The sequence below is a fragment of the Heterodontus francisci genome, unplaced genomic scaffold (genome assembly GCF_036365525.1).
Source record: "Heterodontus francisci isolate sHetFra1 unplaced genomic scaffold, sHetFra1.hap1 HAP1_SCAFFOLD_323, whole genome shotgun sequence".
NCBI lineage: Eukaryota > Metazoa > Chordata > Chondrichthyes > Heterodontiformes > Heterodontidae > Heterodontus > Heterodontus francisci.
This window is the reverse complement of record NW_027141078.1, coordinates 287824-313331: the sequence shown is the minus strand read 5'-3', so window position 1 is coordinate 313331 and position 25508 is coordinate 287824. Positions and strand designations below refer to the sequence as shown.

General features: G+C 51.8%; 1 protein-coding gene across 1 annotated transcript in view; it reads right to left on the bottom strand.

Moving 5' to 3' along the window:
* Positions 1-255: 255 nt before the first annotated feature.
* The window catches only part of pex5 (peroxisomal biogenesis factor 5), a 35230-nt gene continuing 9977 nt past the window's right edge, over positions 256-25508 (bottom strand). The window contains exons 9-11 of the mRNA XM_068026521.1: positions 2591-2756; positions 2020-2177; positions 256-1379 (exon numbers count right to left, since the gene is read on the bottom strand). Coding sequence (XP_067882622.1) covers positions 1178-1379; positions 2020-2177; positions 2591-2756 — 526 coding nt within the window. The 3' untranslated portion in view covers positions 256-1177. The remainder of the gene's footprint in view (positions 1380-2019; positions 2178-2590; positions 2757-25508) is intronic.

Here is a 25508-nt window from a genome sequence, read left to right as displayed (position 1 = left end):
TCAAGATCTGTGGTTCCAGGGTCAGACTGCTTCGGTATCTGAGGAGTCGCGAACGGTGCCGAGCATTGTGCAATCGTCAGCGAGCATCCCCACTTCTGACCTGACGATGGAGGAAAGGTCATTGAGGAAGCAGCTAAAGATGGCTGGGCCTCGGACACGACCCTGTGGAACTGCTGCAGCGATGTCCTGGGTCTGAGATGATTGGCCTCCAACCTTATCCATCGAAGCACGCACAGAATAGTCACGAGGCACGAATGGATTTCTCAAAATCACAACCTTTATTTGCTTTATTTGTTTTTCAGTCGGAACCCGAGGTCTGACTGCTGAGGGAGACAGCTGGACTGACATTCCAGCTCCCCAGACACATCCCTGACAGTCTTCAGTCTGGGACGCAGCAGACCCAGAATAAGTACCATTATTAGCGTTTTTTTATATACTTTTAATATACATTATCGAGATATGATTGCCTCTTCTGTGGGAGCCCAGCCCTCACTGTTTGAGTAAACCTCCCTCTACACTGTCCCCCATCAAACACTCCCCAGGACAGGTACAGTACGGGGTTAGATACAGAGAAAAGCTCCCTCTACACTGTCCCCCATCAAACACTCCCCAGGACAGGTACAGTACGGGGGGGTTAGATACAGAGTAAAGCTCCCTCTACACTGTCCCCCATCAAACACTCCCCAGGACAGGTACAGCACGGGGGGTTAGATAGAGAGTAAAGCTCCCTCTACACTGTCCCCCATCAAACACTCCCCAGGACAGGTACAGTACGGGAGGTTAGATACAGAGTAAAGCTCCCTCTACACTGTCCCCCGTCAAACACTCCCCAGGACAGGTACAGCACGGGGGTTAGATACAGAGTAAAGCTCCCTCTACACTGTCCCCATCAAACACTCCCCAGGACAGGTACAGCACGGGGGTTAGATACAGAGTAAAGCTCCCTCGACACTGTCCCCCATCAAACACTCCCCAGGACAGGTACAGCACGGGGGTAAGATACAGAGTAAAGCAAAAAAAAGGAAACGAGAAACTTGGCGAGGCAGAGTATTGGGGGATGCGGAGGCTGGGTGGGGTATGGGCGGAGGAGGCCGGATGGTCACACAGGGTTGGAGGCTGTTCCGACGGTTGGGCAGAGGTGACACTCGCAGGCGATGAGGTCGCCCGGCTGGCACAGTCAGTGATCCAGGTTGAAAGCTCGTAGTAAGGTGCCCAGCTCCCGGGCATCAGCTGCCTGGTACAGGTCCGTTTGGCCCAGCATGGAGAGGGCCATGCGCAGGGTGCTCCAGATGTTGTCCGACATCTGGCCCCGCTCACCCTCGGGGCCCCGGCTCTTCCTCTGCATGTTGAGGGCCTCCAGGAAGTGCTCAACAGCTTCACTGCAAAACACCAGGTTAACAAAAGGTTAGTAGAACCTCAGAGAATGCAGCGTTCCCTCAGTACTGACCCTCCGACAGCGCGGCGCTCCCTCAGTATGGACCCTCCGACAGCGCGGCGCTCCCTCAGTACTGACCCTCCGACAGCGCGGCGCTCCCTCAGTATGGACCCTCCGACAGCGCGGCGCTCCCTCAGTACTGACCCTCCGACAGTGCGGCGCTCCCTCAGTACTGACCCTCCGACAGCGCGGCGCTCCCTCAGTACTGACCCTCCGATAGCGCGGCACACCCTCAGTACTGACCCTCCGACAGCGCGGCACACCCTCAGTACTGACCCTCCGACAGCGCGGCGCTCCCTCAGTACTGACCCTCCGACAGCGCGGCACTCCCTCAGTACTGACCCTCCGACAGCGCGGCACTCCCTCAGTACTGACCCTCCGACAGCGCGGCACTCCCTCAGTACTGACCCTCCGACAGCGCGGCGCTCCCTCAGTACTGACCCTCCGACAGCGCGGCACTCCCTCAGTACTGACCCTCCGACAGCGCGGCACTCCCTCAGTACTGACCCTCCGACAGCGCGGCACTACCTCAGTACTGACCCTCCGACAGCGCAGCACTCCCTCAGCACTGACCCTTGACCTACCGATGTGCCCCCAGGTTGATGCAGCTGATTCCCAGGTTGTACCGGGACCGGATGAATCCAGGCTGAAGCTCCAGGGCCTGGCGATAGGCCTCAACCGCCTCCTCACTGCGAGATCCATTTGCCAATGTTGCACCTAATTTATTCCACAGCAAGTAGTCCTGGGGGAGAGAGAGAGAGAGAGAGAGAGAGAGTGTGAAACCGACAGAGAGAGAGAGAGAGAGAGAGAGAGAGAAAGAGCGATACTCAGACAGAGAGCGAGAGTCAGATGGAGAGACACAGACAGCGAGACAGAGAGGGAACCAGAGAAGGGGGAAACGAGGGAAGGCAAAGAGAGAAAGAGAGGGGGCTGGAGGAAGGGGGAAGGGGTGGGAAGGCGAGAGAGAGCGGGGGAGGGGAGAGAGAGAGGTAGCTAAAGTGGGAGAGACAGTGAGAGATAGAGAAAGAGATAGAGAACGACAGCGAGCGCGACAGGCGGGAAGCAAGAATGTGGTGTGAGGGAGGGAGTGTGAGAATGAGAGAAAGAGCGAGTGAGATAAGGGGCGGAGGGAGTGAGATTCTGACGCTGACTTACATTCGGCCGGACACTGAGGGCTGTATTAAAACAATCCACCGCCTTGTCAAACTCCCCACTCAGATTGAAAAGCACACCGAGGCCACACTGTACATCAGCATCAATCTCCGCAGGAGTGCTCTGTACCGCCTGGAGGAACAGTTCCTTAACTTCACTGAACAGGGAGCTGGGGGGGAGAGAGAAAGAGAGAGAGAGAGATCACCACCATTACACCTGACCAACTGGTCTCAAACCCCAGAGAGAGAGAGAGATCACCACCATTACACCTGACCAACTGGTCTCAAACCCCAGAGAGAGAGAGAGAGAGAGAGATCACCACCATTACACCTGACCAACTGGTCTCAAACTCCAGAGAGAGAGAGAGAGACATCACCACCATTACCCCTGACCAACTGGTCTCAAACCCCAGAGAGAGAGAGAGAGAGAGACATCACCACCATTACACCTGACCAACTGGTCTCAAACCCCAGAGAGAGAGAGAGACATCAGCACCATTACACCTGACCAACTGGTCTCAAACCCCAGAGGGAGAGAGAGAGATCACCACCATTACACCTGACCAACTGGTCTCAAACCCCAGAGAGAGAGAGAGAGACATCACCACCATTACACCTGACCAACTGGTCTCAAACCCCAGAGAGAGAGAGAGAGAGAGAGAGATCACCACCATTACACCTGACCAACTGGTCTCAAACCCCAGAGAGAGAGAGAGAGAGAGAGAGAGAGAGAGAGAGAGAGAGACATCACCACCATTACCCCTGACCAACTGGTCTCAAACCCCAGAGAGAGAGAGAGAGAGAGAGATCACCACCATTACACCTGACCAACTGGTCTCAAACTCCAGAGAGAGAGAGAGAGACATCACCACCATTACCCCTGACCAACTGGTCTCAAACCCCAGAGAGAGAGAGAGAGAGAGAGAGACATCACCACCATTACCCCTGACCAACTGGTCTCAAACCCCAGAGAGAGAGAGAGAGAGAGAGACATCACCACCATTACCCCTGACCAACTGGTCTCAAACCCCAGAGAGAGAGAGAGAGAGAGAGATCACCACCATTACACCTGACCAACTGGTCTCAAACCCCAGAGAGAGAGAGAGAGAGAGATCACCACCATTACACCTGACCAACTGGTCTCAAACCCCAGAGAAGAGAGAGAGAGAGAGAGAGACATCACCACCATTACACCTGACCAACTGGTATCAAACCCCAGAGAGAGAGAGAGAGAGAGAGAGACATCACCACCATTACACCTGACCAACTGGTCTCAAACCCCAGAGAAAGAGAGAGAGAGAGAGAGAGAGAGAGAGACATCACCACCATTACCCCTGACCAACTGGTCTCAAACCCCAGAGAGAGAGAGAGACATCACCACCATTACACCTGACCAACTGGTCTCAAACCCCAGAGAGAGAGAGAGAGACATCACCAGCATCACACCTGACCAACTGGTCTCAAACCCCAGAGAGAGAGAGAGAGACATCACCACCATTACAACTGACCAACTGGTCTCAAACCCCAGAGAGAGAGAGAGAGAGAGAGATCACCACCATTACACCTGACCAACTGGTCTCAAACCCCAGAGAGAGAGAGAGAGAGAGATCACCACCATTACACCTGACCAACTGGTCTCAAACCCCAGAGAAAGAGAGAGAGAGAGAGAGATCACCACCATTACACCTGACCAACTGGTCTCAAACCCGAGAGAGAGAGAGAGAGAGAGAGAGAGAGAGATCACCACCATTACACCTGACCAACTGGTCTCAAACCCCAGAGAAAGAGAGAGAGAGAGAGAGATCACCACCATTACACCTGACCAACTGGTCTCAAACCCCAGAGAAAGAGAGAGAGAGAGAGAGAGAGAGAGACATCACCACCATTACACCTGACCAACTGGTCTCAAACCCCAGAGAGAGAGAGAGAGACATCACCAGCATCACACCTGACCAACTGGTCTCAAACCCCAGAGAGAGAGAGAGACATCACCACCATTACACCTGACCAACTGGTCTCAAACCCCAGAGAAAGAGAGAGAGAGAGAGAGAGAGACATCACCACCATTACACCTGACCAACTGGTCTCAAACCCCAGAGAGAGAGAGAGAGACATCACCAGCATCACACCTGACCAACTGGTCTCAAACCCCAGAGAGAGAGAGAGACATCACCACCATTACACCTGACCAACTGGTCTCAAACCCCAGAGAAAGAGAGAGAGAGAGAGAGAGACATCACCACCATTACCCCTGACCAACTGGTCTCAAACCCCAGAGAGAGAGAGAGACATCACCACCATTACACCTGACCAACTGGTCTCAAACCCCAGAGAGAGAGAGAGAGACATCACCAGCATCACACCTGACCAACTGGTCTCAAACCCCAGAGAGAGAGAGAGACATCACCACCATTACAACTGACCAACTGGTCTCAAACCCCAGAGAGAGAGAGAGAGACATCACCAGCATCACACCTGACCAACTGGTCTCAAACCCCAGAGAGAGAGAGAGACATCACCACCATTACAACTGACCAACTGGTCTCAAACCCCAGTGAGAGAGAGAGAGAGAGACATCACCACCATTACACCTGACCAACTGGTCTCAAACCCCAGAGAGAGAGAGAGACATCACCACCATTACACCTGACCAACTGGTCTCAAACCCCAGTGAGAGAGAGAGAGAGAGACATCACCACCATTACACCTGACCAACTGGTCTCAAACCCCAGAGAGAGAGAGAGACATCACCACCATTACCCCTGACCAACTGGTCTCAAACCCCAGAGAGAGAGAGAGACATCACCACCATTACACCTGACCAACTGGTCTCAAACCCCAGTGAGAGAGAGAGAGAGAGAGACATCACCACCATTACACTTGACCAACTGGTCTCAAACCCCAGTGAGAGAGAGAGAGAGAGACATCACCACCATTACACCTGACCAACTGGTCTCAAACCCCAGAGAGAGAGAGAGAGACATCACCACCATTACACCTGACCAACTGGTCTCAAACCCCAGAGAGAGAGAGACATCACCACCATTACACCTGACCAACTGGTCTCAAACCCCAGAGAGAGAGAGAGAGAGAGAGATCACCACCATTACACCTGACCAACTAGTCTCAAACCCGAGAGAGAGAGAGAGAGAGAGAGAGAGAGAGAGACATCACCACCATTACCCCTGACCAACTGGTCTCAAACCCCAGAGAGAGAGAGAGACATCACCACCATTACACCTGACCAACTGGTCTCAAACCCCAGAGAGAGACAGAGAGACATCACCAGCATTACACCTGACCAACTGGTCTCAAACCCCAGAGAGAGAGAGAGAGACATCACCACCATTGCACCTGACCAACTGGTCTCAAACCCCAGAGAGAGAGAGAGGACATCACCACCATTACACCTGACCAACTGGTCTCAAACCCCAGTGAGAGAGAGAGAGAGAGACATCACCACCATTACACCTGACCAACTGGTCTCAAACCCCAGAGAGCGAGAGAGACATCACCACCATTACACCTGACCAACTGGTCTCAAACCCCAGTGAGAGAGAGAGAGAGAGACATCACCACCATTACACCTGACCAACTGGTCTCAAACCCCAGTGAGAGAGAGAGAGAGAGACATCACCACCATTACACCTGACCAACTGGTCTCAAACCCCAGAGAGAGAGAGAGAGACATCACCACCATTACACCTGACCAACTGTCTCAAACCCCAGTGAGAGAGAGAGAGAGAGAGAGAGAGAGAGAGAGAGAGAGACATCACCACCATTGCACTTGACCAACTGGTCTAAAACCCCAGTGAGAGAGAGAGAGAGAGAGAGAGAGAGAGACATCACCACCATTACACCTGACCAACTGGTCTCAAACCCCAGAGAGAGAGAGAGAGAGAGACATCACCACCATTACACCTGACCAACTGGTCTCAAACCCCAGAGAGAGAGAGAGAGAGAGACATCACCACCATTACCACTGACCAACTGGTCTCAAACCCCAGTGAGAGAGAGAGAGAGAGAGATCACCACCATTACACCTGACCAACTGGTCTCAAACCCGAGAGAGAGAGAGAGACATCACCACCATTACACCTGACCAACTGGTCTCAAACCCCAGGAGAGAGAGAGAGATCACCACCATTACCCCTGACCAACTGGTCTCAAACCCGAGAGAGAGAGAGAGAGAGAGAGAGACATCACCACATTACACCTGACCAACTGGTCTCAAACCCCAGAGAAAGAAAGAGAGAGAGAGAGAGACATCACCACCATTACCCCTGACCAACTGGTCTCAAACCCCAGAGAGAGAGAGAGAGAGAGAGAGAGACATCACCACCATTACCCCTGACCAACTGGTCTCAAACCCGAGAGAGAGAGAGAGAGAGAGAGAGACATCACCACCATTACACCTGACCAACTGGTCTCAAACCCCAGAGAAAGAAAGAGAGAGAGAGAGAGAGACATCACCACCATTACACCTGACCAACTGGTCTCAAACCCGAGAGAGAGAGAGAGAGAGAGAGAGCGAGAGAGAGAGAGAGACATCACCACCATTACACCTGACCAACTGGTCTCAAACCCCAGAGAGAGAGAGAGAGAGAGAGAGAGACATCACCACCATTACAACTGACCAACTGGTCTCAAACCCCAGAGAGAGAGAGAGAGAGAGATCACCACCATTACCCCTGACCAACTGGTCTCAAACCCAGAGAGAGAGAGAGAGATCACCACCATTACACCTGACCAACTGGTCTCAAACCCCAGAGAGAGAGAGAGAGATCACCACCATTACACCTGACCAACTGGTCTCAAACCCCAGTGAGAGAGAGAGAGAGAGAGAGAGAGATGACCACCATTACAGCCTGACCAACTGGTCTCAAACCCCAGAGAGAGAGAGAGAGATCACCACCATTACAGCTGACCAACTGGTCTCAAACCCCAGAGAGAGAGAGAGACATCACCACCATTACACCTGACCAACTGGTCTCAAACCCCAGTGAGAGAGAGAGAGAGAGAGAGACATCACCACCATTACACCTGACCAACTGGTCTCAAACCCCAGAGAGAGAGAGAGAGAGAGAGAGATCACCACCATTACACCTGACCAACTGGTCTCAAACCCGAGAGAGAGAGAGAGAGAGAGAGAGAGAGAGAGAGACATCACCACCATTACCCCTGACCAACTGGTCTCAAACCCCAGAGAGAGAGAGAGAGAGAGAGAGAGATCACCACCATTACACCTGACCAACTGGTCTCAACCCGAGAGAGAGAGAGAGAGAGAGAGAGAGAGAGAGAGAGGAGAGAGCGAGAGAGAGAGAGAGAGAGAGAGAGAGAGAGACATCACCACCATTACCCCTGACCAACTGGTCTCAAACCCCAGAGAGAGAGAGAGAGAGAGAGAGAGAGATCACCACCATTACACCTGACCAACTGGTCTCAAACCCGAGAGAGAGAGAGAGAGAGAGAGAGACATCACCACCATTACCCCTGACCAACTGGTCTCAAACCCAGAGAGAGAGAGCGAGAGAGAGAGACATCACCACCATTACACCTGACCAACTGGTCTCAAACCCGAGAGAGAGAGAGAGAGAGAGAGAGAGAGACATCACCACCATTACCCCTGACCAACTGGTCTCAAACCCCAGAGAGAGAGAGAGAGAGAGATCACCACCATTACACCTGACCAACTGGTCTCAAACCCGAGAGAGAGAGACATCACCACCATTACACCTGACCAACTGGTCTCAAACCCCAGAGAGAGAGAGAGAGAGAGATCACCACCATTACACCTGACCAACTGGTCTCAAACCCCAGAGAAAGAGAGAGAGAGAGAGAGATCACCACCATTACACCTGACCAACTGGTCTCAAACACCAGAGAGAGAGAGAGAGAGAGAGAGAGACATCACCACCATACCCCTGACCAACTGGTCTCAAACCCCAGAGAAGAGAGAGAGAGAGAGAGAGACATCACCACCATTACACCTGACCAACTGGTCTCAAACCCCAGAGAAAGAGAGAGAGAGAGAGAGAGAGACATCACCACCATTACACCTGACCAACTGGTCTCAAACCCCAGAGAAAGAGAGAGAGAGAGAGAGAGAGAGACATCACCACCATTACCCCTGACCAACTGGTCTCACAACCCCAGAGAAAGAGAGAGAGAGAGAGAGAGAGAGAGAGACATCACCACCATTACCCCCTGACCAACTGGTCTCAAACCCCAGAGAGAGAGAGAGACATCACCACCATTACACCTGACCAACTGGTCTCAAACCCCAGAGAGAGAGAGAGAGACATCACCAGCATCACACCTGACCCAACTGGTCTCAACCCCCAGAGAGAGAGAGAGAGACATCACCACCATTACACCTGACCAACTGGTCTCAAACATTAGAGAGAGAGAGAGACATCACCACCATTACCCCTGACCAACTGGTCTCAAACCCCAGAGAGAGAGAGAGAGACATCACCACCATTACACCTGACCAACTGGTCTCAAACCCCAGTGAGAGAGAGAGAGAGAGAGAAGACATCACCACCATTACCCCTGACCAACTGGTCTCAAACCCCAGAGAGAGAGAGAGAGACATCACCACCATTACACCTGACCAACTGGTCTCAAACCCCAGTGAGAGAGAGAGAGAGAGAGAGACATCACCACCATTACCCCTGACCAACTGGTCTCAAACCCCAGTGAGAGAGAGAGAGAGAGACATCACCACCATTACACCTGACCAACTGGTCTCAAACCCCAGTGAGAGAGAGAGAGAGAGAGAGACATCACCACCATTACACCTGACCAACTGGTCTCAAACCCCAGAGAGAGAGAGACATCACCACCATTACACCTGACCAACTGGTCTCAAACCCCAGAGAGAGAGAGAGAGAGAGAGAGAGAGAGAGAGACATCACCACCATTACACCTGACCAACTGGTCTCAAACCCCAGAGAGAGAGAGAGAGAGAGAGACATCACCACCATTACCCCTGACCAACAGGTCTCAAACCCCAGTGAGAGAGAGAGAGAGAGAGAGATCACCACCATTACCCCTGACCAACTGGTCTCAAACCCCAGAGAGAGAGAGATCACCACCATTACACCTGACCAACTGGTCTCAAACCCCAGTGAGAGAGAGAGAGAGAGAGATCACCACCATTACACCTGACCAACTGGTCTCAAACCCAGAGAGAGAGAGAGAGAGAGAGAGAGAGACATCACCACCATTACCCCTGACCAACTGGTCTCAAACCCCAGAGAGAGAGAGAGAGACATCACCACCATTACACCTGACCAACTGGTCTCAAACCCCAGTGAGAGAGAGAGAGAGACATCACCACCATTACACCTGACCAACTGGTCTCAAACCCCAGAGAGAGAGAGAGAGAGAGACATCACCACCATTACCCCTGACCAACTGGTCTCAAACCCCAGTGAGAGAGAGAGGGAGAGAGAGAGAGAGAGAGAGACATCACCACCATTACACCTGACCAACTGGTCTCAAACCCCAGAGAGAGAGAGAGAGAGAGAGACATCACCACCATTACACCTGACCAACTGGTCTCAAACCCCAGAGAGAGAGAGAGAGAGAGAGAGAGACATCACCACCATTACACCTGACCAACTGGTCTCAAACCCCAGAGAAAGAGAGAGAGAGAGAGAGAGACATCACCACCATTACACCTGACCAACTGGTCTCAAACCCCAGAGAGAGAGAGAGAGAGAGACATCACCACCATTACACCTGACCAACTGGTCTCAAACCCCAGTGAGAGAGAGAGAGAGACATCACCACCATTACACCTGACCAACTGGTCTCAAACCCCAGAGAGAGAGAGAGAGAGAGAGAGAGACATCACCACCATTACCCCTGACCAACTGGTCTCAAACCCCAGAGAGAGAGAGAGAGACATCACCCACCATTACCCCTGACCAACTGGTCTCAAACCCGAGAGAGAGAGAGAGAGAGAGAGAGAGACATCACCACCATTACCCCTGACCAACTGGTCTCAAACCCGAGAGAGAGAGAGAGAGAGAGAGAGAGAGACATCACCACCATTACCCCTGACCAACTGGTCTCAAACCCCAGAGAGAGAGAGAGAGAGAGAGATCACCACCATTACACCTGACCAACTGGTCTTAAACCCCAGAGAGAGAGAGAGAGATCACCACCATTACACCTGACCAACTGGTCTCAAACCCCAGAGAGAGAGAGAGAGAGAGACATCACCACCATTACACCTGACCAACTGGTCTCAAACCCCAGAGAGAGAGAGAGAGAGAGAGACATCACCACCATTACACCTGACCAACTGGTCTCAAACCCCAGAGAGAGAGAGAGAGAGAGACATCACCACCATTACCCCTGACCAACTGGTCTCAAACCCCAGAGAGAGAGAGAGAGACATCACCACCATTACCCCTGACTAACTGGTCTCAAACCCGAGAGAGAGAGAGAGAGAGAGAGAGAGAGAGACATCACCACCATTACCCCTGACCAACTGGTCTCAAACCCCAGAGAGAGAGAGAGAGAGATCACCACCATTACACCTGACCAACTGGTCTCGAACCCGAGGGAGAGAGAGAGAGAGAGACATCACCACCATTACCCCTGACCAACTGGTCTCAAACCCCAGAGAGAGAGAGAGAGAGAGAGAGAGAGAGATCACCACCATTACCCCTGACCAACTGGTCTCAAACCCCAGAGAGAGAGAGAGAGAGAGAGAGAGAGAGATCACCACCATTACACCTGACCAACTGGTCTCAAACCCCAGAGAGAGAGAGAGAGAGAGAGAGAGAGAGAGAGAGAGACATCACCACCATTACCCCTGACCAACTGGTCTCAAACCCGAGAGGAGAGAGAGAGACATCACCACCATTACCCCTGACCAACTGGTCTCAAACCCGAGAGAGAGAGAGAGAGAGAGAGAGAGAGAGACATCACCACCATTACCCCTGACCAACTGGTCTCAAACCCCAGAGAGAGAGAGAGAGAGATCACCACCATTACACCTGACCAACTGGTCTCGAACCCGAGGGAGAGAGAGAGAGAGAGACATCACCACCATTACCCCTGACCAACTGGTCTCAAACCCCAGAGAGAGAGAGAGAGAGAGAGAGAGAGAGAGATCACCACCATTACCCCTGACCAACTGGTCTCAAACCCCAGAGAGAGAGAGAGAGAGAGAGAGAGAGAGATCACCACCATTACACCTGACCAACTGGTCTCAAACCCAGAGAGAGAGAGAGAGAGAGAGAGAGAGAGAGAGAGAGACATCACCACCATTACCCCTGACCAACTGGTCTCAAACCCGAGAGAGAGAGAGAGACATCACCACCATTACCCCTGACCAACTGTCTCAAACCCGAGAGAGAGAAGAGAGAGAGAGAGAGAGAGAGAGACATCACCACCATTACCCCTGACCAACTGGTCTCAAACCCAGAGAGAGAGAGAGAGAGAGAGAGAGATCACCACCATTACCCCTGACCAACTGGTCTCAAACCCGAGAGAGAGAGAGAGAGAGAGAGAGAGAGAGAGAGAGACATCACCACCATTACCCCTGACCAACTGGTCTCAAACCCCAGAGAGAGAGAGACATCACCACCATTACCCCTGATCAACTGGTCTCAAACCCCAGAGAGAGAGACATCACCACCATTACACCTGACCAACTGGTCTCAAACCCGAGAGAGAGAGAGAGAGAGAGACATCACCACCATTACCCCTGACCAACTGGTCTCAAAACCCCAGAGAGAGAGAGAGAGAGAGAGAGAGAGAGATCACCACCATTACACCTGACCAACTGGTCTCAAACCCCAGAGAGAGAGAGATCACCACCATTACACCTGACCAACTGGTCTCAAACTCCAGAGAGAGAGAGAGAGAGAGAGGAGAGAGAGACATCACCCACCATTACCCCTGACCAACTGGTCTCAAACCCCAGAGAGAGAGAGAGACATCACCACCATTACACCCTGACCAACTGGTCTCAAACCAGAGAGAGAGAGAGAGAGAGAGAGAGAGACATCACCACCATTACAGCTGACCAACTGGTCTCAAACCCCAGAGAGAGAGAGAGAGAGAGAGACATCACCACCATTACACCTGACCAACTGGTCTCAAACCCCAGAGAGAGAGAGAGAGAGAGAGAGATCACCACCATTACACCTGACCAACTGGTCTCAAACCCCAGAGAGAGAGAGAGAGAGAGAGAGACATCACCACCATTACACCTGACCAACTGGTCTCAAACCCAGAGAAGAGAGAGAGAGAGAGGAGAGACATCACCACCATTACCCCCTGACCAACTGGTCTCAAACCCCAGAGAGAGAGAGAGACATCAGCACCATTACACCTGACCAACTGGTCTCAAACCCGAGAGAGAGAGAGAGAGAGAGACATCACCACCATTACCCCTGACCAACTGGTCTCAAACCCCAGAGAGAGAGAGAGAGAGAGAGAGAGAGAGAGAGAGATCACCACCATTACACCTGACCAACTGGTCTCAAACCCCAGAGAGAGAGAGAGACATCACCACCATTACACCTGACCAACTGGTCTCAAACCCGAGAGAGAGAGAGAGAGAGAGAGAGAGAGAGACATCACCACCATTACCCCTGACCAACTGGTCTCAAACCCAGAGAGAGAGAGAGAGAGAGAGAGATCACCACCATTACACCCTGACCAACTGGTCTCAAACCCCAGAGAGAGAGAGAGAGAGAGACATCACCACCATTACCCCTGACCAACTGGTCTCAAACCCAGAGAGAGAGAGAGAGAGAGAGACATCACCACCATTACCCCTGACCAACTGGTCTCAAACCTGAGAGAGAGAGAGAGAGAGAGAGAGAGAGAGAGACATCACCACCATTACCCCTGACCAACTGGTCTCAAACCCCAGAGAGAGAGAGAGAGAGAGAGAGATCACCACCATTACACCTGACCAACTGGTCTCAAACCCGAGAGAGAGAGAGAGAGAGAGAGAGAGAGAGACATCACCACCATTACCCCTGACCAACTGGTCTCAAACCCGAGAGAGAGAGAGAGAGAGAGAGAGAGAGAGACATCACCACCATTACCCCTGACCAACTGGTCTCAAACCCCAGAGAGAGAGAGAGAGAGAGACATCACCACCATTACCCCTGACCAACTGGTCTCAAACCCCAGAGAGAGAGAGAGAGACATCACCACCATTACACCTGACCAACTGGTCTCAAACCCCAGAGAGAGAGAGAGAGAGAGAGAGAGAGAGATCACCACCATTACCCCTGAACAACTGGTCTCAAACCCCAGAGAGAGAGAGAGAGAGAGAGAGATCACCACCATTACACCTGACCAACTGTTCTCAAACCCCAGAGAGAAGAGAGAGAGAGAGAGAGATCACCAAACATTACACCTGACCAACTGGTCTCAAACCCCAGAGAGAGAGAGAGAGAGAGACATCACCACCATTACACCTGACCAACTGGTCTCAAACCCCAGAGAGAGAGAGAGAGAGACATCACCACCATTACCCCTGACCAACTGGTCTCAAACCCCAGAGAGAGAGAGAGAGAGAGAGACATCACCACCATTACCCCTGACCAACTGGTCTCAAACCCAGAGAGAGAGAGAGAGAGAGACATCATCACCATTACACCTGACCAACTGGTCTCAAACCCCAGAGAGAGAGAGAGAGAGAGACATCACCACCATTACACCTGACCAACTGGTCTCAAACCCCAGAGAAAGAGAGAGAGAGAGAGAGACATCACCACCATTACCCCTGACCAACTGGTCTCAAACCCCAGAGAGAGAGAGACATCACCACCATTACCCCTGACCAACTGGTCTCAAACCCCAGAGAGAGAGAGATCGAGAGAGAGAGATCACCACCATTACACCTGACCAACTGTTCTCAAACCCGAGAGAGAGAGAGAGACATCACCACCATTACCCCTGACCAACTGGTCTCAAACCCGAGAGAGAGAGAAAGAGAGAGAGAGAGACATCACCACCATTACCCCTGACCAACTGGTCTCAAACCCCAGAGAGAGAGAGAGACATCACCACCATTACCCCTGATCAACTGGTCTCAAACCCCAGAGAGAGAGACATCACCACCATTACACCTGACCAACTGGTCTCAAACCCGAGAGAGAGAGAGAGACATCACCACCATTACCCTGACCAACTGGTCTCAAACCCGAGAGAGAGAGAGAGAGAGAGAGAGAGACATCACCACCATTACCCCTGACCAACTGGTCTCAAACCCCAGAGAGAGAGAGAGACATCACCACCATTACCCCTGACCAACTGGTCTCAAACCCGAGAGAGAGAGAGAGAGACATCACCACCATTACCCCTGACCAACTGGTCTCAAACCCCAGAGAGAGAGAGAGAGAGAGAGATCACCACCATTACACCTGACCAACTGGTCTCAAACCCCAGAGAGAGAGAGATCACCACCATTACACCTGACCAACTGGTCTCAAACTCCAGAGAGAGAGAGAGAGAGAGAGAGAGAGACATCACCACCATTACCCCTGACCAACTGGTCTCAAACCCCAGAGAGAGAGAGAGACATCACCACCATTACACCTGACCAACTGGTCTCAAACCCGAGAGAGAGAGAGAGAGAGAGAGAGACATCACCACCATTACAGCTGACCAACTGGTCTCAAACCCCAGAGAGAGAGAGAGAGAGAGAGACATCACCACCATTACACCTGACCAACTGGTCTCAAACCCCAGAGAGAGAGAGAGAGAGAGAGAGACATCACCACCATTACACCTGACCAACTGGTCTCAAACCCCAGAGAGAGAGAGAGAGAGAGACATCACCACCATTACACCTGACCAACTGGTCTCAAACCCCAGAGAAAGAGAGAGAGAGAGGGAGAGACATCACCACCATTACCCCTGGACCAACTGGTCTCAAACCCCAGAGAGAGAGAGAGACATCAGCACCATTACACCTGACCAACTGGTCTCAAACCCCAGAGAGAGAGAGAGAGAGAGAGAGAGAGATCACCACCATTACACCTGACCAACTGGTCTCAAACCCGAGAGAGAGAGAGAGAGAGAGAGAGACATCACCACCATTACCCCTGACCAACTGGTCTCAAACCCCAGAGAGAGAGAGAGAGAGAGAGAGAGAGATCACCACCATTACACCTGACCAACTGGTCTCAAACCCCAGAGAGAGAGAGAGAGAGAGACATCACCACCATTACCCCTGACCAACTGGTCACAAACCCCAGAGAGAGAGAGAGAGAGAGAGACATCACCACCATTCCCCCTGACCAACTGGTCTCAAACCTGAGAGAGAGAGAGAGAGAGAGAGAGAGAGAGACATCACCACCATTACCCCTGACCAACTGGTCTCAAACCCCAGAGAGAGAGAGAGAGAGATCACCACCATTACACCTGACCAACTGGTCTCAAACCCGAGAGAGAGAGAGAGAGAGAGAGAGAGAGACATCACCACCATTACCCCTGACCAACTGGTCTCAAACCCCAGAGAGAGAGAGAGAGAGAGAGATCACCACCATTACCCCTGACCAACTGGTCTCAAACCCGAGAGAGAGAGAGAGAGAGAGAGAGAGAGAGAGAGACATCACCACCATTACACCTGACCAACTGGTCTCAAACCCCAGAGAGAGAGAGAGAGAGACATCACCACCATTACACCTGACCAACTGGTCTCAAACCCCAGAGAGAGAGAGAGAGAGAGAGAGAGAGAGATCACCACCATTACACCTGACCAACTGGTCTCAAACCCCAGAGAGAGAGAGAGAGAGAGATCACCACCATTACACCTGACCAACTGTTCTCAAACCCCAGAGAAAGAGAGAGAGAGAGAGAGATCACCAACATTACACCTGACCAACTGGTCTCAACCCCAGAGAGAGAGAGAGAGAGAGAGACATCACCACCATTACCCCTGACCAACTGGTCTCAAACCCCAGAGAGAGAGAGAGAGAGACATCATCACCATTACACCTGACCAACTGGTCTCAAACCCCAGAGAGAGAGAGAGAGAGAGACATCACCACCATTACACCTGACCAACTGGTCTCAAACCCCAGAGAAAGAGAGAGAGAGAGAGAGACATCACCACCATTACCCCTGACCAACTGGTCTCAAACCCCAGAGAGAGAGAGAGACATCACCACCATTACACCTGACCAACTGGTCTCAAACCCGAGAGAGAGAGAGAGAGAGAGAGAGAGAGAGAGAGAGAGAGAGAGACATCACCACCATTACAGCTGACCAACTGGTCTCAAACCCGAGAGAGAGAGAGAGAGAGAGAGAGAGAGAGAGACATCACCACCATTACCCCTGACCAACTGGTCTCTCAAACCCGAGAGAGAGAGAGACATCACCACCATTACCCCTGACCAACTGGTCTCAAACCCCAGAGAGAGAGAGAGACATCACCACCATTAACCCTGATCAACTGGTCTCAAACCCCAGAGAGAGAGACATCACCACCATTACACCTGACCAACTGGTCTCAAACCCGAGAGAGAGAGAGAGAGAGAGAGAGACATCACCACCATTACCCCTGACCAACTGGTCTCAAACCCCAGAGAGAGAGAGAGACATCACCACCATTACACCTGACCAACTGGTCTCAAACCCGAGAGAGAGAGAGAGAGAGACATCACCACCATTACACCTGACCAACTGGTCTCAAACCCGAGAGAGAGAGAGAGAGAGAGAGAGGACATCACCACCATTACCCCTGACCAACTGGTCTCAAACCCCAGAGAGAGAGAGAGAGAGAGAGAGAGAGAGAGAGACATCACCACCATTACCCCTGACCAACTGGTCTCAAACCCCAGAGAGAGAGAGAGACATCACCACCATTACACCTGACCAACTGGTCTCAAACCCCAGTGAGAGAGAGAGAGAGACATCACCACCATTACACCTGACCAACTGGTCTCAAACCCCAGAGAGAGAGAGAGACATCACCACCATTACACCTGACCAACTGGTCTCAAACCCCAGTGAGAGAGAGAGAGAGACATCACCACCATTACACCTGACCAACTGGTCTCAAACCACAGAGAGAGAGAGAGAGAGAGACATCACCACCATTACACCTGACCAACTGGTCTCAAACCCCAGTGAGAGAGAGAGGGCAGAGAGAGAGAGAGAGAGAGAGACATCACCACCATTACACTTGACCAACTGGTCTCAAACCCCAGTGAGAGAGAGAGAGAGAGAGAGAGACATCACCACCATTACACTTGACCAACTGGTCTCAAACCCCAGAGAGAGAGAGAGAGAGAGAGAGAGAGAGATCACCACCATTACACCTGACCAACTGGTCTCAAACCCGAGAGAGAGAGAGAGAGAGACATCACCACCATTACACCTGACCAACTGGTCTCAAACCCCAGAGAGAGAGAGAGAGAGAGAGACATCACCACCATTACACCTGACCAACTGGTCTCAAACCCCAGAGAGAGAGAGAGAGAGAGACATCACCACCATTACACCTGACCAACTGGTCTCAAACCCCAGAGAGAGAGAGAGAGAGAGAGACATCACCACCATTACACCTGACCAACTGGTCTCAAACCCCAGAGAAAGAGAGAGAGAGAGAGAGAGAGACATCACCACCATTACCCCTGACCAACTGGTCTCAAACCCCAGAGAGAGAGAGAGACATCACCACCATTACACCTGACCAACTGGTCTCAAACCCGAGAGAGAGAGAGAGAGAGAGAGAGACATCACCACCATTACCCCTGACGAACTGGTCTCAAACCCCAGAGAGAGAGAGGGAGAGAGAGATCACCACCATTACACCTGACCAACTGGTCTTAAACCCCAGAGAGAGAGAGAGAGATCACCACCATTACACCTGACCAACTGGTCTCAAACCCCAGAGAGACAGAGAGAGAGAGACATCACCACCATTACACCTGACCAACTGGTCTCAAACCCCAGAGAGAGAGAGAGAGAGAGAGACATCACCACCATTACACCTGACCAACTGGTCTCAAACCCCAGAGAGAGAGAGAGAGAGACATCACCACCATTACCACTGATCAACTGGTCTCAAACCCCAGAGAGAGAGAGAGAGAGAGAGACATCACCACCATTACCCCTGACCAACTGGTCTCAAACCCGAGAGAGAGAGAGAGCAGAGAGAGACATCACCACCATTACCCCTGACCAACTGGTCTCAAACCCCAGAGAGAGAGAGAGAGAGAGAGAGAGAGAGAGAGACATCACCACCATTACCCTGACCAACTGGTCTCAAACCCGAGAGAGAGAGAGAGAGAGAGAGACATCACCACCATTACCCCTGACCAACTGGTCTCAAACCCGAGAGAGAGAGAGAGAGAGACATCACCACCATTACACCTGACCAACTGGTCTCAAAACCGAGAGAGAGAGAGAGAGAGAGAGAGAGAGACATCACCACCATTACCCCTGACCAACTGGTCTCAAACCCCAGAGAGAGAGAGAGAGAGAGAGAGAGAGAGAGATCACCACCATTACCCCTGACCAACTGGTCTCAAACCCGAGAGAGAGAGAGAGAGAGACATCACCACCATTACCCCTGACCAACTGGTCACAACCCCAGAGAGAGAGAGAGAGAGAGATCACCACCATTACACCTGACCAACTGGTCTCAAACCCGAGAGAGAGAGAGAGAGAGAGAGAGAGAGAGAGAGAGACATCACCACCATTACCCCTGACCAACTGGTCTCAAACCCGAGAGAGAGAGAGAGAGAGAGAGACATCACCACCATTACCCCTGACCAACTGGTCTCAAACCCGAGAGAGAGAGAGAGAGAGAGACATCACCACCATTACCCCTGACCAACTGGTCTCAAACCCCATGAGAGAGAGACATCACCACCATTACACCTGACCAACTGGTCTCAAACCCGAGAGAGAGAGAGAGAGAGAGACATCACCACCATTACCCCTGATCAACTGGTCTCAAACCCCAGAGAGAGAGACATCACCACCATTACACCTGACCAACTGGTCTCAAACCCGAGAGAGAGAGAGAGAGAGAGACATCACCACCATTACCCCTGACCAACTGGTCTCAAACCCCAGAGAGAGAGAGAGAGAGAGAGAGAGAGAGAGACATCACCACCATTACACCTGACCAACTGGTCTCAAACCCAGAGAGAGAGAGATCACCACCATTACACCTGACCAACTGGTCTCAAACTCCAGAGAGAGAGAGAGAGAGAGAGAGAGAGACATCACCACCATTACCCCTGACCAACTGGTCTCAAACCCCAGAGAGAGAGAGAGACATCACCACCATTACACCTGACCAACTGGTCTCAAACCCCAGAGAGAGAGAGAGAGAGAGAGAGAGACATCACCACCATTACAGCTGACCAACTGGTCTCAAACCCCAGAGAGAGAGAGAGAGAGAGAGACATCACCACCATTACACCTGACCAACTGGTCTCAAACCCCAGAGAGAGAGAGAGAGAGAGAGAGAGAGATCACCACCATTACACCTGACCAACTGGTCTCAAACCCAGAGAGAGAGAGAGAGAGAGACATCACCACCATTACACCTGACCAACTGGTCTCAAACCCCAGAGAAAGAGAGAGAGAGAGGGAGAGACATCACCACCATTACACCTGACCAACTGGTCTCAAACCCCAGAGAGAGAGAGAGAGAGAGAGATCACCACCATTACCCCTGACCAACTGGTCTCAAACCCCAGAGAGAGAGAGAGAGAGAGAGAGATCACCACCATTACACCTGACCAACTGGTCTCAAACCCCAGAGAGAGAGAGAGACATCACCACCATTACACCTGACCAACTGGTCTCAAACCCGAGAGAGAGAGAGAGAGAGAGAGAGAGAGAGAGAGAGAGAGAGACATCACCACCATTACCCCTGACCAACTGGTCTCAAACCCCAGAGAGAGAGAGAGAGAGATCACCACCATTACACCTGACCAACTGGTCTCAAACCCCAGAGAGAGAGAGAGAGAGAGACATCACCACCATTACCCCTGACCAACTGGTCTCAAACCCCAGAGAGCGAGAGAGAGAGATCACCACCATTACACCTGACCAACTGGTCTCAAACCCCAGAGAGAGAGAGAGAGAGAGACATCACCACCATTACCCCTGACCAACTGGTCTCAAACCTGAGAGAGAGAGAGAGAGACATCACCACCATTACCCCTGACCAACTGGTCTCAAACCCCAGAGAGAGAGAGAGAGAGAGAGAGATCACCACCATTACACCTGACCAACTGGTCTCAAACCCGAGAAGAGAGAGAGAGAGAGAGAGAGAGAGACATCACCACCATTACCCCTGACCAACTGGTCTCAAACCCCAGAGAGAGAGAGAGAGAGAGAGAGAGAGATCACCACCATTACCCCTGACCAACTGGTCTCAAACCCGAGAGAGAGAGAGAGAGAGAGAGAGACATCACCACCATTACCCCTGACCAACTGGTCTCAAACCCCAGAGAGAGAGAGAGAGAGAGAGAGAGATCACCACCATTACACCTGACCAACTGGTCTCAAACCCGAGAGAGAGAGAGAGAGAGAGACATCACCACCATTACCCCTGACCAACTGGTCTCAAACCCGAGAGAGAGAGAGAGAGAGAGAGAGAGAGAGACATCACCACCATTACCCCTGACCAACTGGTCTCAAACCCGAGAGAGAGAGAGAGAGAGAGAGAGAGAGAGAGAGACATCACCACCATTACCCCTGACCAACTGGTCTCAAACCCCAGAGAGAGAGAGACATCACCACCATTAACCCTGATCAACTGGTCTCAAACCCCAGAGAGAGAGACATCACCACCATTACACCTGACCAACTGGTCTCAAACCCGAGAGAGAGAGAGAGAGAGAGAGACATCACCACCATTACCCCTGACCAACTGGTCTCAAACCCCAGAGAGAGAAAGAAGAGAGAGAGAGAGATCACCACCATTACACCTGACCAACTGGTCTCAAACCCCAGAGAGAGAGAGATCACCACCATTACACCTGACCAACTGGTCTCAAACCCCAGAGAGAGAGAGAGAGAGACATCACCACCATTACCCTGACCAACTGGTCTCAAACCCCAGAGAGAGAGAGAGAGAGAGACATCACCACCATTACACCTGACCAACTGGTCTCAAACCCCAGAGAAAGAGAGAGAGAGAGAGACATCACCACCATTACCCCTGACCAACTGGTCTCAAACCCCAGAGAGAGAGAGAGACATCACCACCATTACACCTGACCAACTGGTCTCAAACGCGAGAGAGAGAGAGGGAGAGAGAGAGAGAGAGACATCACCACCATTACAGCTGACCAACTGGTCTCAAACCCCAGAGAGAGAGAGAGAGAGAGAGAGACATCACCACCATTACACCTGACCAACTGGTCTCAAACCCGAGAGAGAGAGAGAGAGACATCACCACCATTACCCCTGACCATCTGGTCTCAAACCCAGAGAGAGAGAGAGAGAGATCACCACCATTACACCTGACCAACTGGTCTCAAACCGCAGAGAGAGAGAGAGAGAGAAAGAGAGATCACCACCATTACACCTGACCAACTGGTCTCAAACCCCAGAGAGAGAGAGCAGAGAGAGACATCACCACCATTACACCTGACCAACTGGTCTCAAACCCAGAGAAAGAGAGAGAGAGAGAGAGAGACATCACCACCATTACCCCTGACCAACTGGTCTCAAACCCCAGAGAGAGAGAGAGACATCAGCACCATTACCCCTGACCAACTGGTCTCTAACCCCAGAGAGAGAGAGAGAGAGAGAGAGAGATCACCACCATTACACCTGACCAACTGGTCTCAACCCGAGAGAGAGAGAGAGAGACATCACCACCATTACCCCTGACCAACTGGTCTCAAACCCCAGAGAGAGAGAGAGAGAGAGAGAGAGAGATCACCACCATTACACCTGACCAACTGGTCTCAAACCCCAGAGAGAGAGAGAGACATCACCACCATTACACCTGACCAACTGGTCTCAATCCTGAGAGAGAGAGAGAGAGAGAGAGAGACATCACCACCATTACACCTGACCAACTGGTCTCAAACCCCAGAGAGAGAGAGAGAGAGACATCACCACCATTACCCCTGACCAACTGGTCTCAAACCCCAGAGAGAGAGAGAGAGAGAGAGAGAGTGAGAGACATCACCACCATTACCCCTGACCAACTGGTCTCAAACCCGACAGAGAGAGAGAGAGAGAGAGAGACATCACCACCATTACCCCTGACCAACTGGTCTCAAACCCCAGTGAGAGAGAGAGGGAGAGAGAGAGAGAGAGAGACATCACCACCATTACACTTGACCAACTGGTCTCAAACCCCAGTGAGAGAGAGAGAGAGAGAGAGAGAGACATCACCACCATTACACCTGACCAACTGGTCTCAAACCCCAGAGAGAGAGAGAGAGAGACATCACCACCATTACACCTGACCAACTGGTCTCAAACCCAGAGAGAGAGACAAAGAGAGACATCACCACCATTACACCTGACCAACTGGTCTCAAACCCCAGAGAAAGAGAGAGAGAGAGAGAGAGACATCACCACCATTACCCCTGACCAACTGGTCTCAAACCCCAGAGAGAGAGAGAGACATCACCACCATTACACCTGACCAACTGGTCTCAAACCTGAGAGAGAGAGAGAGAGAGAGAGAGAGAGAGAGAGAGATCACCACCATTACCCCTGACCAACTGGTCTCAAACCCCAAAGAGAGAGAGAGAGAGAGAGATCTCCACCATTACACCTGACCAACTGGTCTCAAACCCCAGAGAGAGAGAGAGAGAGAGAGAGAGATCACCACCATTACACCTGACCAACTGGTCTCAAACCCCAGAGAAAGAGAGAGAGAGAGAGAGAGATCACCACCATTACACCTGACCAACTGGTCTCAAACCCCAGAGAGAGAGAGAGAGACATCACCACCATTACCCCTGACCAACTGGTCTCAAACCCCAGAGAGAGAGAGAGAGAGAGAGAGAGACATCACCACCATTACCCCTGACCAACTGGTCTCAAACCCCAGAGAGAGAGAGAGAGAGAGAGAGAGAGACATCACCACCATTACCCCTGACCAACTGGTCTCAAACCCGAGAGAGAGAGAGAGAGAGAGAGAGAGAGAGAGAGACATCACCACCATTACCCCTGACCAACTGGTCTCAAACCCCAGAGAGAGAGAGAGAGAGAGAGATCACCACCATTACACCTGACCAACTGGTCTCAAACCCAAGAGAGAGAGAGAGAGAGAGAGAGAGAGAGACATCACCACCATTACCCCTGACCAACTGGTCTCAAACCCCAGAGAGAGAGAGAGAGAGAGAGAGATCACCACCATTACACCTGACCAACTGGTCTCAAACCCGAGAGAGAGAGAGAGAGAGAGAGAGAGAGAGAGAGAGACATCACCACCATTACCCCTGACCAACTGGTCTCAAACCCGAGAGAGAGAGAGAGAGAGAGAGAGACATCACCACCATTACCCCCTGACCAACTGGTCTCAAACCCCAGAGAGAGAGAGAGAGAGAGAGACATCACCACCATTACCCCTGACCAACTGGTCTCAAACCCCAGAGAGAGAGAGAGAGAGAGAGAGACATCACCACCATTACACCTGACCAACTGGTCTCAAACCCCAGAGAGAGAGAGAGAGAGAGAGATCACCACCATTACACCTGACCAACTGGTCTCAAACCCCAGAGAGAGAGAGAGAGACATCACCACCATTACACCTGACCAACTGGTCTCAAACCCCAGAGAGAGAGAGAGAGAGAGAGACATCACCACATACATTACCCTGACCAACTGGTCTCAAACCCCAGAGAGAGAGAGAGAGAGAGAGCGAGACATCACCACCATTACACCTGACCAACTGGTCTCAAACCCAGAGAGAGAGAGAGAGAGAGAGAGATCACCACCATTACACCTGACCAACTGTTTCTCAAACCCCAGAGAAAGAGAGAGAGAGAGAGAGATCACCAACATTACACCTGACCAACTGGTCTCAAACCCCCAGAGAGAGAGAGAGAGAGAGAGAGAGACCATCACCACCATTACCCCTGACCAACTGGTCTCAAACCCCAGAGAGAGAGAGAGAGAGAGACATCATCACCATTACACCTGACCAACTGGTCTCAACCCCAGAGAGAGAGAGAGAGAGAGACATCACCACCATTACACCTGACCAACTGGTCTCAAACCCCAGAGAAAGAGAGAGAGAGAGAGAGACATCACCACCATTACCCCTGACCAACTGGTCTCAAACCCCAGAGAGAGAGAGAGACATCACCACCATTACACCTGACCAACTGGTCTCAAACCCGAGAGAGAGAGAGAGAGGAGAGAGAGAGAGAGAGACATCACCACCATTACCCCTGACCAACTGGTCTCAAACCCAGAGAGAGAGAGAGACATCACCACCATTACACCTGACCAACTGGTCTCAAACCCCAGTGAGAGAGAGAGAGAGAGACATCACCACCATTACAACTGACCAACTGGTCTCAAACCCCAGTGAGAGAGAGAGAGAGAGACATCACCATCATTACACCTGACCAACTGGTCTCAAACCCCAGAGAGAGAGAGAGAGAGAGAGAGAGAGATCACCACCATTACACCTGACCAACTGGTCTCAAACCCCAGAGAGAGAGAGAGAGAGAGAGAGAGAGACATCACCACCATTACCCCTGACCAACTGGTCTCAAACCCCAGAGAGAGAGAGAGAGAGAGAGACATCATCACCATTACACCTGACCAACTGGTCTCAAACCCCAGAGAGAGAGAGAGAGAGAGAGACATCACCACCATTACACCTGACCAACTGGTCTCAAACCCCAGAGAAAGAGAGAGAGAGAGAGAGACATCACCACCATTACCCCCTGACCAACTGGTCTCAAACCCCAGAGAGAGAG